This window comes from Scardinius erythrophthalmus (assembly GCF_964197995.2).
Source record: "Scardinius erythrophthalmus genome assembly, chromosome: 19".
Taxonomy (NCBI): Eukaryota; Metazoa; Chordata; class Actinopteri; order Cypriniformes; family Leuciscidae; genus Scardinius; species Scardinius erythrophthalmus.
Window position 1 is genome coordinate 12,545,728 of NC_138239.1, and position 14,412 is coordinate 12,560,139.

Below are 14,412 nucleotides of genomic sequence, written 5' to 3' on the forward strand. Positions count from 1 at the left end.
TTGTTAAATTATAATAAAAAATGTAAGGTATGCAAATGTCAAAACAGATAAATACTTTAAAGTCTTTAAAGCTTAATAGCCTAATTTAATAGGCCTATAATATTACTATAATAGCATATGGTACTATATATTTTATCCTGTAGGCTAGTTCATACATAAAAAAAGGTTTGTGGTTGTCAAAACTTTACAGGTGAAACTAGCATTTGGATGACTGTATATTTTAAAAATGCCTAACTGTATGTCAATGTATTATATTATAATGCAAACCTATATTGGGGCATTTAAATCTTGTTGTTACTGTCACATAATGAATTATGGTGTCATAACACAAAACGCATATGACACTAAAATAATTAAATAAACATTAACTAAATAACATAAAACATTCCAATGTACATAACTGATAACAGAAAATAAAAATAAAATCAATTTAATTTTTTTAATAAAATCCAGACAAATGTGATGATTCACAAAATTCTGGAAATGGCTCTTTCATCTTACATTCTGGCCCGTTCACACCAAGCACGATAACTATAAAGATAACGATAAAGATAACTATATATGCGTCCACACCAACGACCGATAACGGTCTTTTTATTCTAAGCACGCGCGCGCCCGGATGATCCAGATCCATTTTAAATGCGCGAGACCTTTAAATTAGAGTGTATTCTGATTGGCTGTCAGTGTTTTATCGTTCGACAGCTGGAAAAAAATCGTTCTGAAAGTGATCCCAACGATATCGTTCCTCATATCTTTATCGTTATAGTTGTGGTGTGAACTCTGTTATTCTTTAATATGGAGAACGATTTTTAGAATTATATCTTTATCGTTATCTTTATAGTTATCGTCCTTGGTGTGAACGGGCCTTAATATTAATGCATGCCTACTTTTTACTTCTGAAAACATAATAATCAAAAATATTGTATCCTATAAGTAGGCTGTACATATTGATTTGTTAAAATATTTTTTCTCACCGCAAATTAGAATGTAATTCATGCTTTTTTGCTTCTATAAAACATTTGAAAAATAAAATCACTTGTATTTTAAAAAAATAGAATTTTTAGTCGTTTTTTACTGTAGGTAACTTACTGTTAATCAATGTACAGGTTTTACTGTAGTAGCACCTTTGTGTTGTTTTGATGTGGTTGTCATAGAGTTGGGCTGTAGTGTGTACTTCATCGCTGTAGGAGGCAGTAAAGCTCTAGTGGCAGGTAGAGGTCACTTTACACAACAGAACAGAAGGAGAACGCAATTCCTTCCAGTTCCAGTGCATTTTAGTGAAGTTTTGGATTGCCCTCCTGCGCTTTTCACCTGTCCAAGTGCAGTTTATCGTTTTCCCTTTTTGTTCTGTCTACATCCTGCAGTCACTACAAAATGTTTGCAGTCAGAAGAGCATTGCGTCTTTGTCATAGAGTGGCAAATGTTAGTGTTTCGCGACGCGGTTGCGTTGGAGCTATTCCAGTGGACGACGTTGTGAACGGTCTGACCGAGGAGCAGATCCAGGTATCCCACACACACAACCCCCGCTACCTAGAGCCAAAGCTCGTGAAATATCACTGCTTCTTGTTTACGTCTTGTTGGAATTTTTGTAGGAATGAGTCAGTTTGCCGTGCTAGCTCACATGATGACCTTTCACACAATTCTAGGAACTTATAAGATATTGTATTCGTTTAGTCGCAAGGCATTTATCATTATATTATATAGCATCATTCACACAGTTGTCGTGTTTCTGACCTGACACTGGAAGAAAATAAAATAAAACACGAACTACAAGTCCAACATTAAAATTAAAATGTATAAGATTTAAATGGATAGTTTTTACGGTTTTCATAATAACGTTACGTCAGTCTGTGTCAAATGATCGTGCTCGTGCTCGTGGGTGTGAATGGTCTGCGCGTTTTGATTGGACAGGATCTTGTCAGATGACCTTCGTTAGTTTTCACAGCAGCCCACTTGAACTGGTGGACAAAACGCCACTTACAAAAATCTGTTGCAATTGCATATTGTTTGGACATGGTAGTATCATTGTGAGGAAGTGGCAAATGTCCCTCTTAGTCTAATATAAATTCATGATCCAGATACATTTTATGTTTATATGATTTTCAGATTAAATGCATATGAAATAGAATTTTCTTTACATTGCATTTTCACATTATAAATATAATGTGACAATTTCTGTATTTCTTTATTTTTTAACTTTCTATTCATCTGAGAATCCTGCAAAAATACTATTCAGTGCAACTGTTTTCAACATTGATAATAATAAGACATTTTTCCTGAGCACCAAATCAGCGTATTAGAATGATTTCTGAATGATCATGTGACACTGAGAGTAATGATATCACAGGAGTAAACAGGAAGAAAATACATTTAACCCTCTGGCACTGTTCGCGTGTAGATCAAAAATGACCAATTTCTTTTTTATTTCAATGAAATTATTGTACTATATTTTAGTTCGATAATATTTTTTTTATTTAATATTTTGTATTTTTAGGGGATTTTATGGTACTAAATTATATTTATCTATAATTCATTTATTTGCCTTTTGAGTTATTTAGCATGGACCTAAAAAATAATTTCCCAGCTTAAACTGTCATAAATCTCGAATGCTTTGGAGCACAGACTTGAGTAAAACAAAAAAAAATATTAATAAAAAAAGTGACCTTCATAATTCTTTTGTGAGTGTTCACACAGAAAGTGCCATAACCTTTACCAAGTTGAGTACCATTCCAATGAAGTAAAGAATTCTTAAAAAAATATTTAAAAAACTAAAATTAAAAACTAAAAAGAACAACAGAGGGTTAAAAAAAAGAATATTTTTAATAAGTGCTATATACATATATATATATATTTATATACATGCCTAAGACTTTTGCACAGTACTGTGTATATATATATATATATATATATATATATATATATATATATATATATATATATATATATATATATATATATATATATATATATATATATATATATATATAATCATGTTTTTTTACATCATTAATTTATTAGTATTAACTGTTTTTGTCTTTTGTTCATTGTTATTAAAAATAACTTGATTCCTAAAGGCATTGGGGAGCTGTTGGACAGGATTACTTACAAAAATAAATGTCTACATTTGATCTTATATTTGTTTTGTTTTTGTGCTGTTCAAATTTTTCTTTTCTTTTTTGAGGCAGGGTCTCCCATGCCTTCTTTTACCCTGACATGGGTAAAACCATGGTTTGTTGGTCTCTGTAATGCCTTGATAGTCTTTAAAGCACCATGAAATGTGTGCATTGGAATTGTTTTGTTGAGGTTTTTGGCAGCTCATGTTGTTTGTGGACAGACAACCCCCTTGCGTTTATCACACGTTTCTTTTAAACACCAGCTCAGACAGACAATCCAGAGATTCTGCCAGGAGAAGCTCGCTCCACACGCTGATGAGATTGACAAGAAAAACGAGTTTCCCCGCATGAGGGTGAGTTCCTGTACATGACAAGTATCTCAGGAGTCTCTGTAATAATCCAGAGTAATGAATCAGAACAAATATGATATTTTATAAACTAGGAGTTTTGGAAGGAGATGGGTGATCTTGGACTTCTCGGAGTTACTGCTCCAGGTCAGACTATTTACACTCTGTCTTCAAAAAATATTGTTAATGAGAAAACTGTTGCTGAGACAGTATTGAGCATAGTCTGATATGATTCAACGGTTTTGATTGTGTGCAGTGGAGTATGGTGGAACGGGATTGGGCTTCCTTGAACATGTGATTGTTATGGAGGAGATCTCCCGTGTGTCAGCAGCTATTGCTCTCAGCTATGGAGCGCACTCCAATTTGTGCGTAAATCAGATGGTTCGTCATGCAAACCAGAAACAGAAAGAGAAGTACATGCCCAAGGTGTGAGTCAAAACAAAACATTTATATTAATGTGTCTATTACATTTTCTAAGCTAGCTTTCTAAAACAGACCATTGACATAATGCTTTAGGTAAATGCAGGCTAATTAAGTAGTGCATTTAGGTTATTTATGGATTTTAGTGTTGGGTTTTTTCACAATGTTTGTGCTTCAGTTGATGACGGGGGAGCATGTGGGTGCCTTGGCCATGAGTGAGCCCAACGCTGGCTCTGATGTGGTGTCCATGAAACTGAAGGCGAAAAAACAAGGTGATTGGCCTTCTGTTATCACTCTATGTGCTGCTCTGTTAGTCACCACTGTCTGCTGCTATAAAAAGCACTGTTACATCAATGCCATGGACATGTCATAACTGGTTAGATCCATGCATGTTACAGTATATTTGTTAACTGGTTTGTGTGATATATTGTCCTTTCATATACACTACCATTCAAAAGTTTTGGGTCAAATAAGACTTACAAAAAAAAAAAAAAAACTCAGAAGTGACAGTAAAAACATTTATAATTTTACAAAAGATTTCTATTCCAAATAAATGCACTTTTGCATTTTCTATTCATCATCAAGATTACTGAAAGAAAATATCCACAAATCTAAACAGTGCAACTGTTTTTAACATTAATAATAAGAAATGTTTCTTGAGCAGCAAATCAGCCTATTAGAATGGTTTCTGAAGGATCATGTGACACTGAAGACTGGAGTAATGATGCTGAAAACTCAACTTTGTCATCACAGAAATAATTACACTTTAAAATAGATTAAAATACTTTAAAATAGTAAACATTATTTTAAATTGTAATAATATTTCACAGTATTACTGTTTTTACTGTATTTTTGATCAAATAATTGCAGCCTTGGTGAGCATAAAATGTTTACCGACCCAAAACTTTTGTATGTACTTATTTATGCTTGTATAAGGAATATAGCTTTTTATTATGAAGCACCAATATTAAAATTATTCCGATAAGCCTATAATTATTTTCATGCTATGGACAATAACCAATAAATGGATAGTAAAACACTATTCTGTCTAAATCAATTAAAAATAAACACTAAAATCAATCATTTTAGGATTCACAATATTATAATGTACACTATGAGGAACACATTTTGGATTTTCAAAAGATTACATTTAACAGTGTTATTAAATTATTTCTATTTTTAACTAACATAAATATACACTTGTAACAAGTTATGTTGGTAAGGGAAGAAGGAAGGAACCCGCGAACGTTCAACAACTTTAATTAAAAATAAACTCAAAACGAAAGTAAAAGCAGCCTAACGGACGACAGCCGCACACACATAACATAAATGTCCAGGCCTGGTCTGCTCTCATCCTTCACTGTTTCATCGCTCTTCCTTTTATGCTTCCGAAGCTCCTCCATGAGAGATACGAGACCGGCACAGGTGACGCTCAGTATCAGTCACGCTACCGGCCTCGCGCTATTCTCTCACGGCTCTCGGCCTCGTCCTGCTCGCCACAACAATATTGGCTGTCTGGCTGATATTGGTTGATTTACAGTATCTCCAATAACATTAATTTTAAAAAATCAGTATATTAAAATGTTATCAATATATTGTGCATTCTTTTTATTAGTGTTTGTATTTTATGTTAGTTATGCTTATTTATACCATTGCATGCTTTGTGAAGGGCCTTTTAAAGAAATTTGTGACTGGCAAAACATCTACTATAATTTAATGACGAATAAGTGATTTATGTTGCTTGCAAAAATAATTTAATCATAATACATATCTGCTTTTGAATGGCTGTCTGATGAAAAAAAAGATGCATCTTGCCCCGAGAATGTGACAACACATGTTTGGCTGTCTTCTTTTCCTTTTGATCTGTCATCTTTAAGGGGATCACTACGTGTTGAACGGTAATAAGTTCTGGATTACGAACGGACCAGATGCAGATGTTCTGATTGTGTATGCTAAGACAAACCCAGAGGCAGAAGCCCGTGGCATCACCGCTTTCATCATAGAGAAGGTTAGAGAAGATGAACCACTTCCTCTTGGATGATTGATTATGGTGTACCGTTCACACTGCATTACACCTAGCATTCAGATTTTGATTGAATGTTTAATTTTTAATCTGTTGTTCCATAAGGCTACAACTTCAAATGTGATCATATCATAGGCATTGTGCTTGTGTTCTTGAAGGGCATGGCAGGATTTAGCACAGCGCAGAAGCTGGATAAACTGGGAATGAGAGGATCTAACACCTGTGAACTCATTTTTGAAGACTGCAAGGTCCCTGGTGTGTGAATGTACACAAGTTTATTATTATGCATATTAGTGAGTCTGAATGTGTTGGAGGTCCAAACAACATTTGAATGTTCTTTTGTGGTTTCAGAGGAAAACATATTGGGCCCGTTAAATAAAGGAGTGTATGTTATGATGAGTGGGTTGGACCTAGAGAGACTTGTCCTGGCTTCTGGACCTGTTGGGTAATTGTTACTGTTTATTTCCAGTAGCATGCTTAGAAATGTAAACTGACAAAGACTGCCGAATAGTTATTTTTGTCCTTTTTATACATTCCCTCAGCATCATGCAAGCTGTGCTTGACCATGCAATTCCTTATCTTCATATTCGTGAAGCCTTTGGACAGAAAATTGGCCACTTCCAGGTATGCTTTTCACTATGAAAGGATTTGTGTATAGTCAAGTCATCTTCTACAGATTGTTTTAAGGCAGCTTTATAGTGATAATAGGAAATTAATGCAACAAAGATTGTTTTGGTTGTACAGCAGCTCTAGAAGAAAGTCATTGTTCCTTTTAAGTAAGTTCAGCATTGATTAATTTCTGTTGTGAAAATCATTAGTTATTCATTTATTTCAATTTAGGCGCCGTTTACACAACACCGTTTTTAACTGAATACAGAAAACTTTTTATGCGCTATGGCCATTCATTTACATGACAACGGCGTTTCGGTGGCCTTAGAATGCAAACTTTGAAATAGGTTTCAAAGTGCAAGTTTTTGAAAAAGTTTGACTAGGGCCAAATTGTGATGGCTAGACGACTGGGTCAGAGCATCTCCAAAACTGCAGCTCTTATGGGGTGTTCCCAGTCTGCAGTGGTCAGTATCTATCAAAAGTGGTCCAAGGAAGGAACAATGGTGAATCGGCGGCAGGGTCATAGGCGGCCAAGGCACGTGGGGAGCGAAGGCTGGCCCGTGTGGTCCGATCCAACAGACGAGCCTACTGTAGCTCAAATTGCTCAAATCAAGAAGTTAATGCTGGTTCTGATTGAAAGGTGTCAATACACAGTGCATTGCAGTTTGTTGCAGACCAGTCAGGGTGCCCATGCTGACCCCTGTCTACCACCAAAAGCGACAATAGTGGGCAATGGAACGGAGCAATGGAAGAAGGTGGCCTGGTCTGATGAATCACATTTTCTTTTACCACATGTGGATGGCCGGGTGCGTGTGCGTCTCTTACCTTGGGAACACATGGCACCAGGATGCACTATGGGAAGAAGGCGGAGGCAGTGTGATGAGCACAACAATGAGTTTGAGGTATTGACTTGGCCTCCAAATTCCCCAGATCTGAATCCAATCGAGCATCTGTGGGATGTGCTGAACAAACAAGTCCGATCCATGGAGCCCCAAACTCGTAACTTACAGGACTTAAAGGATCTGCTGCTAACATCTTGGTGCCAGATACCACAGCACACCTTCAGGGGTCTACTGGAGTCCATGCCTCGATGGGTCTGGGCTGTTTTGGCAGCAAAAGGGGGACCATCTCAATATTAGGAAGGTGGTCACAATGTTATACCTGATCGCTATATATATATATATATATATATATATATATATACACACAGTATACACACACACACACGTGTAATTATTTTGAGGTTTCTCATGCTTTAGAAGTGTGGCACTATATGTGCACTCAACCTGTTACATAAATACTGAATAAATTTGAAAACAAATTCAGAAGAAGAAGAGGAAGAGCGAATTATACAGGCTCATCTACAAGTCAATGTTTCAGAATGGTAATGCGCTTTATTTATTGCTCTCTACAACGTCAGACACATAGCGGTAATTGATATGATTAGACTTTGGCTTGACTACGTTATCAAACAGCTAATAATGTGTTTATAATGTTACACAAACCATGTTCCTGTTCGTCATCTCAGAGTCAGACAGCTGCCTTCTAAAAACCAGCGTCCATTTACTGCTTTGAACTTCAGTGAAAGTCAGTGTAGAAAAGCTCTGCCCCATTGTAACTAAAGATTTGTGTTATAAATAAATGCAATCCCAAACTTTTGAATGTATGCATGTAAAGTTATGAAAAGATATTAAACAACTATGTTCCCTTGGCAATAAAATGAACAATTTCTTCCCATTAACTAGCTAATGCAAGGGAAAATGGCTGATATGTACACACGGCTTAGTTCATGTCGACAGTATTTATACAACGTTGCCCGTGCTTGTGACAAAGGCCATTTCAGTGCTAAGGTAAGAGCTCTTTATACAGTTTTTGTTATTTGACTGCTTTATTTTGTAATGTTACATATCAGCCTGGAAATGATGCTTACAGTCTTTCCAGAGTGTGTAGTAGCAGTATTGATTTGTGATGTTATTGTAGGACTGTGCTGGGGTAATCCTTTATTGTGCTGAGAATGCGACTCAGGTTGCCTTGGATGGAATTCAATGCCTTGGTGAGTGCTTACTAGTTAGCACAGCAAAAAAAAAAAACAACAACAGAGAAAAAGCTCTCAATGTACCTTAGACCAGTGGTTCTCAATCCTGGTCCTGGGGACCCACAGCTCTGCACAGTTTGTATATCTCCCTCATTTAACACACCTGATTCAGATCATCATCTCGTTAGGAAAGAGCTCTGAACTGAACTGGGTGTGTCAGATAAAGGAGACATATAAAATGTGCAGAGTTGTGGGTCCCCAGGACCAGGATTGAGAACCACTGCCTTAGACAGATATCAGGGCCAAACCCTTCTGTCTTCATTCTTAACAATTACTGGGTGGATAAACAGCAAACAAGTCAAACTTGTACCTGTTGCCGTAGATGAATTGTTCCTTGAATGTATAGGCAAATTTGGTTTGCATATACATTTTGATCATTAAAGGTGCAGTAAGCAATTTCTGAGAAACACTGTTGAAAGTGGATCAGACCGAGCACCACAACACACTTGTAGCCAATCAGCAGTAAGGGTGTACTCATTAGGGGGAGGTACATGTGTTGAATTTGGGGGCTATAAAAGTAGGGGCAAGATCCTTTTGGGGAAGGGCATGCTTGTTTTGGATTTTGGAATGCATTTCTCATAAATCACTTACTGCATCTTTAAGCATTCATGTGTTGATTGAATGTAAATGGGACATATATTGATCCAACAATTTGGACAGCCAATGTTAGACTAGTTCTGTTGATATGTCAACAGCTTTAAGATAAAAAATTGATCAGTTCAGGATTTTGGGTGCGTTTCAGTCGGCTCCCTAGTTCAGTAATCCGTGCGCTGACAGTGAAACTTCCCACAATCCACTGTGAAAACCTGGAATATGTTCCCGTAACGGAAGTTCTGAAGTGCAAAACATAAATCATGTGAGCCAGGTCACTACACATAATAGCCGCTTTCCGACCGGAGGAACCTTTTCACAGTTCCTAGAACTATTGGCTATAGTACCCGGATGTCGGCGTGTTCGCACCGCAGGAACTAGGAACGATTTTAGTTCTAGGAACTCCATTTGGAGGAACTAATTTAGGTCCTACTTCAGAGTAGGGTCTAAACCAGCACTATAGGAACTACCCGTGACATTAGTGTGCGCTGATGACCGAACGCACGCGGAACACCAGCACCCGCCATTTTTAAAACAGCTAGAATGTAAACACACAGATTATAGCCTATATATACTCCATAAACTAACTATACAAACATGGAAAACAGTGATAGATGGGTCTCTAAACCTTTATGCTGAAGAGAAAATCCAACGCAACTTTGAGGGGACCAAGCCAAACATGATTATGTAGGCTAATAACCTTTTTTCATAAACTGTCTACTTTCTATAACAGTTCTATCTAATAACATATTAAACAGTGCTGTTAGACAGATCGCTAACTAATAAACACAGAGAATGCGAGCATTGTTTGCTCTGGCGTCTCAGCACCGCCAAAATAAAGGTCCGTCGCGCCGTCAAAATAAAAGTCACCGTGCTTGCGTCACTCCCTTACCCCTCCTACCAATTCCTATGGCCACTTGGCCAGTGCGAACGCAAACAGCAAAACCGAGTTTGGGGGAGAGTAGTTCTTAGAACTGTTTAGAAGTGGACAGTTCCTAGAACTAAGTTCCTAGAACTACTTGGTCGGAAAGCGGCTATTGACACGCAATAGATGTTTTTAAACAAACAAACCATTATTTAATTATTTCGACATCAACACGTCACTAGACAGGTACCGCACATAATCTAGCTAACATTTATTACTTATTTACAACCGAAATGTTGCATGTATATGTAAAAAGCAAAGTAAAAATTATAACAATATAAATTACATTAAAGCATAATATCAGAAAGATATCAGTTCTGCTTTTAGTGTCTCTGGAAAAAGTCATCACTTTCCCAATGTGTAGTGTTCCCGGGTGCTTACTGTCCTTACCAGGGCCGAATTCATGTACACGATATATACTGATTCACGACATGAGGAGCTGATTGAGACGCACACAACGTCAGTGAATGAAATCCTGCTAATTTAGTAAGCCTAGGTCTTATGACTCAAGTCCTAGTTGACTCACTTTTGCATCTATTCACAGGTGGAAACGGTTACATTAATGACTACCCAATGGGGCGCTTCTTAAGAGATGCTAAACTTTATGAGATTGGAGCTGGTACCAGTGAGGTCAGAAGGATGATCATTGGCAGAGCCTTCAATGCCATGTTCAAATAAGAGCATGTTCAATCTGATCCTACATGAACCGTGTTGCTTTTATTTAACACAAAACAGTCATCCTGCATCATCATTTTAACACTTCCATTCATGTGAAGCGTACTTGCTAATCGGTTTCAAGAGCAGTGTTATAAAACTACAATATGTCTTTTGGATGTCTAAAGCTGTTTATATGATGTTCTGTCACAATACATCAAGTGGTCTCGCATACAAGAACACAAGCAGTAGGAAGAGACGTACCTCTCAGACTCCAAGTCATTTTGTAAGGACAGACTGTGAATTCATATTAACTGACTAGTTGCACAGTTAACTGCAAGGCAAAAAAACACTTGAGGTAAACCACCAAAACAATTATTTGGTCACAGTAGACTTTGTCATGTGACTTGGGTGTTTCTGTAGCACATGGTACATGTAATTGACTTGTTTTTTGGTCAGTCTGTGTAAGCTAGTTTGCATATCATAGTTTTCTTATGTGAATACAATAAATATTTCTTTATAGAGTATATTTATTGAAGTCGGTGTAATTCAAACATTTTTTCCCCATTCTTTTTGTATTTTCATTATGCATTTCCCACTTCATTTGTATCATCTTAAGATTCAAAAGAAGTTGCACTTTTTTAGCGTACCGACCCATCAAACCTTTGTGTTTTCAGAATTCTGCCTTACTGAATAATCACTTGATGTTTTTGAAGTAAACTTACTGGTTGTATAATGATTGTTTAGAACAAACATAATCCTCTTTCCATCTATATCTTTTGAATTTCTGTTGCATAAAAAGCATTGCATACTCTTTGTATTTGTGGTGTTATTTCAGGATTTATTGTTATTTTTTATAACTCTCTTAATTTACCAGTGTTATTTTAGTAGGATTTATATTATTTATTAATATTTTAAGCTTTTTGAGATTTTTCTTTTTAATTTTAGTTTCAGTTTTAGTATTTTTGTGATGTGCTTTTCATTTTTATTACTTTTTAAGAAAAATATTTTTGTTTGGCTTTCATTTATTTTTAATTTCATTTATTTTTAATTATTTTAGTTGCCAAGGAAACATTTTCAATCATGTTGTTTGTTCATCAGATATTAATATTTTATTTCATGTAACGTAAACCATTTTTATTAGTTTTAGTTAACAAAAACAACAATGTAATTTACAGTCTGTTATTTTCTACTTGTAATGGGAAAAGGTGCCTCATAGAGCTGTTCACTATTTCTACTATCAGTACATTTCTTTAATGGTTGAAATGGAAAATAATCAAGAACATTTACACAAATAGTGATATTTAAATAGCCTATATGTTAACCATCTGGTTGATTGTTAGAGCAGGTGTTGTGGAAAATTACTGAATAATGACTCTTCATTGCAAATAGAATGATTTATTTTCTTTTAACTAAATATTTTTTTTCATATAATCTATGCAGTATATTGCCTACTTCAATGTAAAGTTAATAATCTGTATACTTGATTGTTAGAGTTAATTAAATGGTCATCAGATCATAGATTAGTTGTGAAGTTTTGTAGATGCAGTTCATTGAACATGCATTGATATTTTGTGACAACATTCCTCGATTGCTTAAAGAAACAAGTTGGTTCCTTTATATCAAAATGCAGTTACAAAAAGGTCAATACTGGAATTGTTGTTTGAAAGTAAAGTATTCTGACACTTTCTGCTTGTCAGAGGTAAAATAGTCCATGTGTTGTAGTCAATGTGATAAACTACAACTTGAGGGGAACTGACTTCATGAATCTACTAAAATGATTATAAAGTCACTTTTAAAATGGTCTCAGAAAAGTAGCATCATTTACTTGCAGATTTCACTTCACATTTACTTGGGTTTCACATGTGCCAATAGCCCTTTAAGAAACTCCATGTTGTCCCAGCATGCCATACGTCAACACACTGGCCGTGTCACAAAACCTAGTGAGCTGCCTACCTAGACAGCATAATGGACATAGTGGGTGCATTCCTCACCCACTATTTTTGAGCATTATAGGTGCATGCAGCATGTTTAGAGACTCAGAGGCGTGTTGTGTGTCAGTTCAGCTGACTGTGATGCCTAAAAATGGAGTCTAGGCAGGCAGATCACTATGGTTTGGGACACGGCCATTAACAGCGGATGGTGTGTTACGTAAACTCCATGGCAAAAGTGTTTGTGTCAGTTCTGCATGAGTCTGCTCTATTCCAGGTGTTCTCCTCAGGATGACAGTACTATGAGCTTCCCATGTATTCAAGAGAACAAGACCAAGAGAGAAACAAAAGCGGACCAGCAGTGTGTTACCAAAAAAAGTATGTCATTTAAATCCACGACACCACTAAAGGTAAGATAATCTCTACGTTTGTAAGAATACGGGAAGTTTGTAGGCACAAGTCGATATTTTTTTTGGCGTGCTGTCCTCCTATATTAAATTTCTTTTAAGCCCGTCACTCTGAAGTAATTAAGAATGCTTTTTGGAGAGAAGTCTAATCCATCATTTAGTTTCGTTATTCATAATGACAGGCATGTTATCCATCTACATAACATTCCTACGCGACGCGTCAAAACTAGAATGCTCTCAATATAATCAAATAATTTGTCCGAAAACTCTCGCGCTTGCTAGATTATAAAGGGAGCGTCCTAGATTGTCGCTCGCAGTGAGTAAAGGCAAAGACTATGGTGTAGGTGATGAGTTGTTTGTCTAATCTTTTGTTTGTTAGTAACGCAATCACGGGTTAGTCTTTGCACTGGCTGTTCCCTATGGTTGTTCCCTGTCGAAAACACTGGAACATCAACTTGAAACTGACATTTTTGCTCTCTTCACATTGTCCGACTTTTATTCGAGTATAAAAGTCAATGGCCCGATAAAAATAATAATAGAACATTTTGTTATTGTACTGACTGACATTGAAACTTGTCCATTGACTCATTTGCTTCTTGTATAGGCTACTGCATTTTATTGAATCTTTAAAGGCCTTAATTAGGCAAATTCATTTTTGAATGTCTCCAACTAAAAAGCAATTTGACCTTTTTATACTTGCACGAATTTTGACTTTATACAAGTAGAGTTTTAGTTAATACTTGTATATTATGATTATGAATAGCCTACATTTGTTGTGTTAGGGATAAAAAATAGCACATTTAAAGGTTCACCCAAAAATGAAAATTCTGTCATTAATTACTCACCCTGATGTTGTTCCAAACCCTTAAGACTTTCGCTCTTCTTCGGAACACAGATGAAGATCTTTTTGATGAAATCTGAGACCTTTCTGTAGCCTACTCTCCATTGAGAGCTACACAACTACCAATTTGACGCTTCAAAAAGTTCATAAATAGATTGTAAAACTAGTCAAGCGATTTAGTCCACGTTTTCTGAAGAGACACAATCGCTTTATGTGACGAACAGATTACATTTATGCTTTTATTCACATATAAACATTCATCAACGCACACATCAGGTATGGTAAACAGAAGCTCAATCAATTTTGCTTGCAGTGCAAGAATCAGTGATGCTCATTCTCATGTTAGCCAGCATATTTGAGCTTCAGCAAGAGGTTTGTTCTTCTGAGTTGAGCTTCTGTTAATGTTCACTGATCAATGTTTATATGTGAAGAAAAGCCTAAATTAAATCTGTTCAC

General features: G+C 36.2%; 2 protein-coding genes across 2 annotated transcripts in view; both read left to right on the forward strand.

The window, feature by feature from the left end:
* Positions 1–1,170: 1,170 nt before the first annotated feature.
* On the forward strand, positions 1,171–11,591 carry ivd (isovaleryl-CoA dehydrogenase). The gene is made up of 12 exons (XM_081394535.1): positions 1,171–1,503; positions 3,377–3,466; positions 3,556–3,607; positions 3,717–3,886; positions 4,059–4,152; positions 5,758–5,888; positions 6,062–6,158; positions 6,255–6,348; positions 6,446–6,527; positions 8,258–8,362; positions 8,493–8,565; positions 10,668–11,591. Exons 1-12 carry the CDS (start codon positions 1,375–1,377, stop codon positions 10,799–10,801), a joined length of 1,251 nt encoding a protein of 416 aa, XP_081250661.1. The 5' UTR covers positions 1,171–1,374; the 3' UTR covers positions 10,802–11,591.
* A 1,318-nt stretch (positions 11,592–12,909) lies between these two features.
* Positions 12,910–14,412, forward strand: part of bahd1 (bromo adjacent homology domain containing 1) — a 35,330-nt gene continuing 33,827 nt past the window's right edge. The window contains exon 1 of the mRNA XM_081347795.1: positions 12,910–13,118. The gene's annotated coding sequence lies outside the window, so the exon portion shown is untranslated. The remainder of the gene's footprint in view (positions 13,119–14,412) is intronic.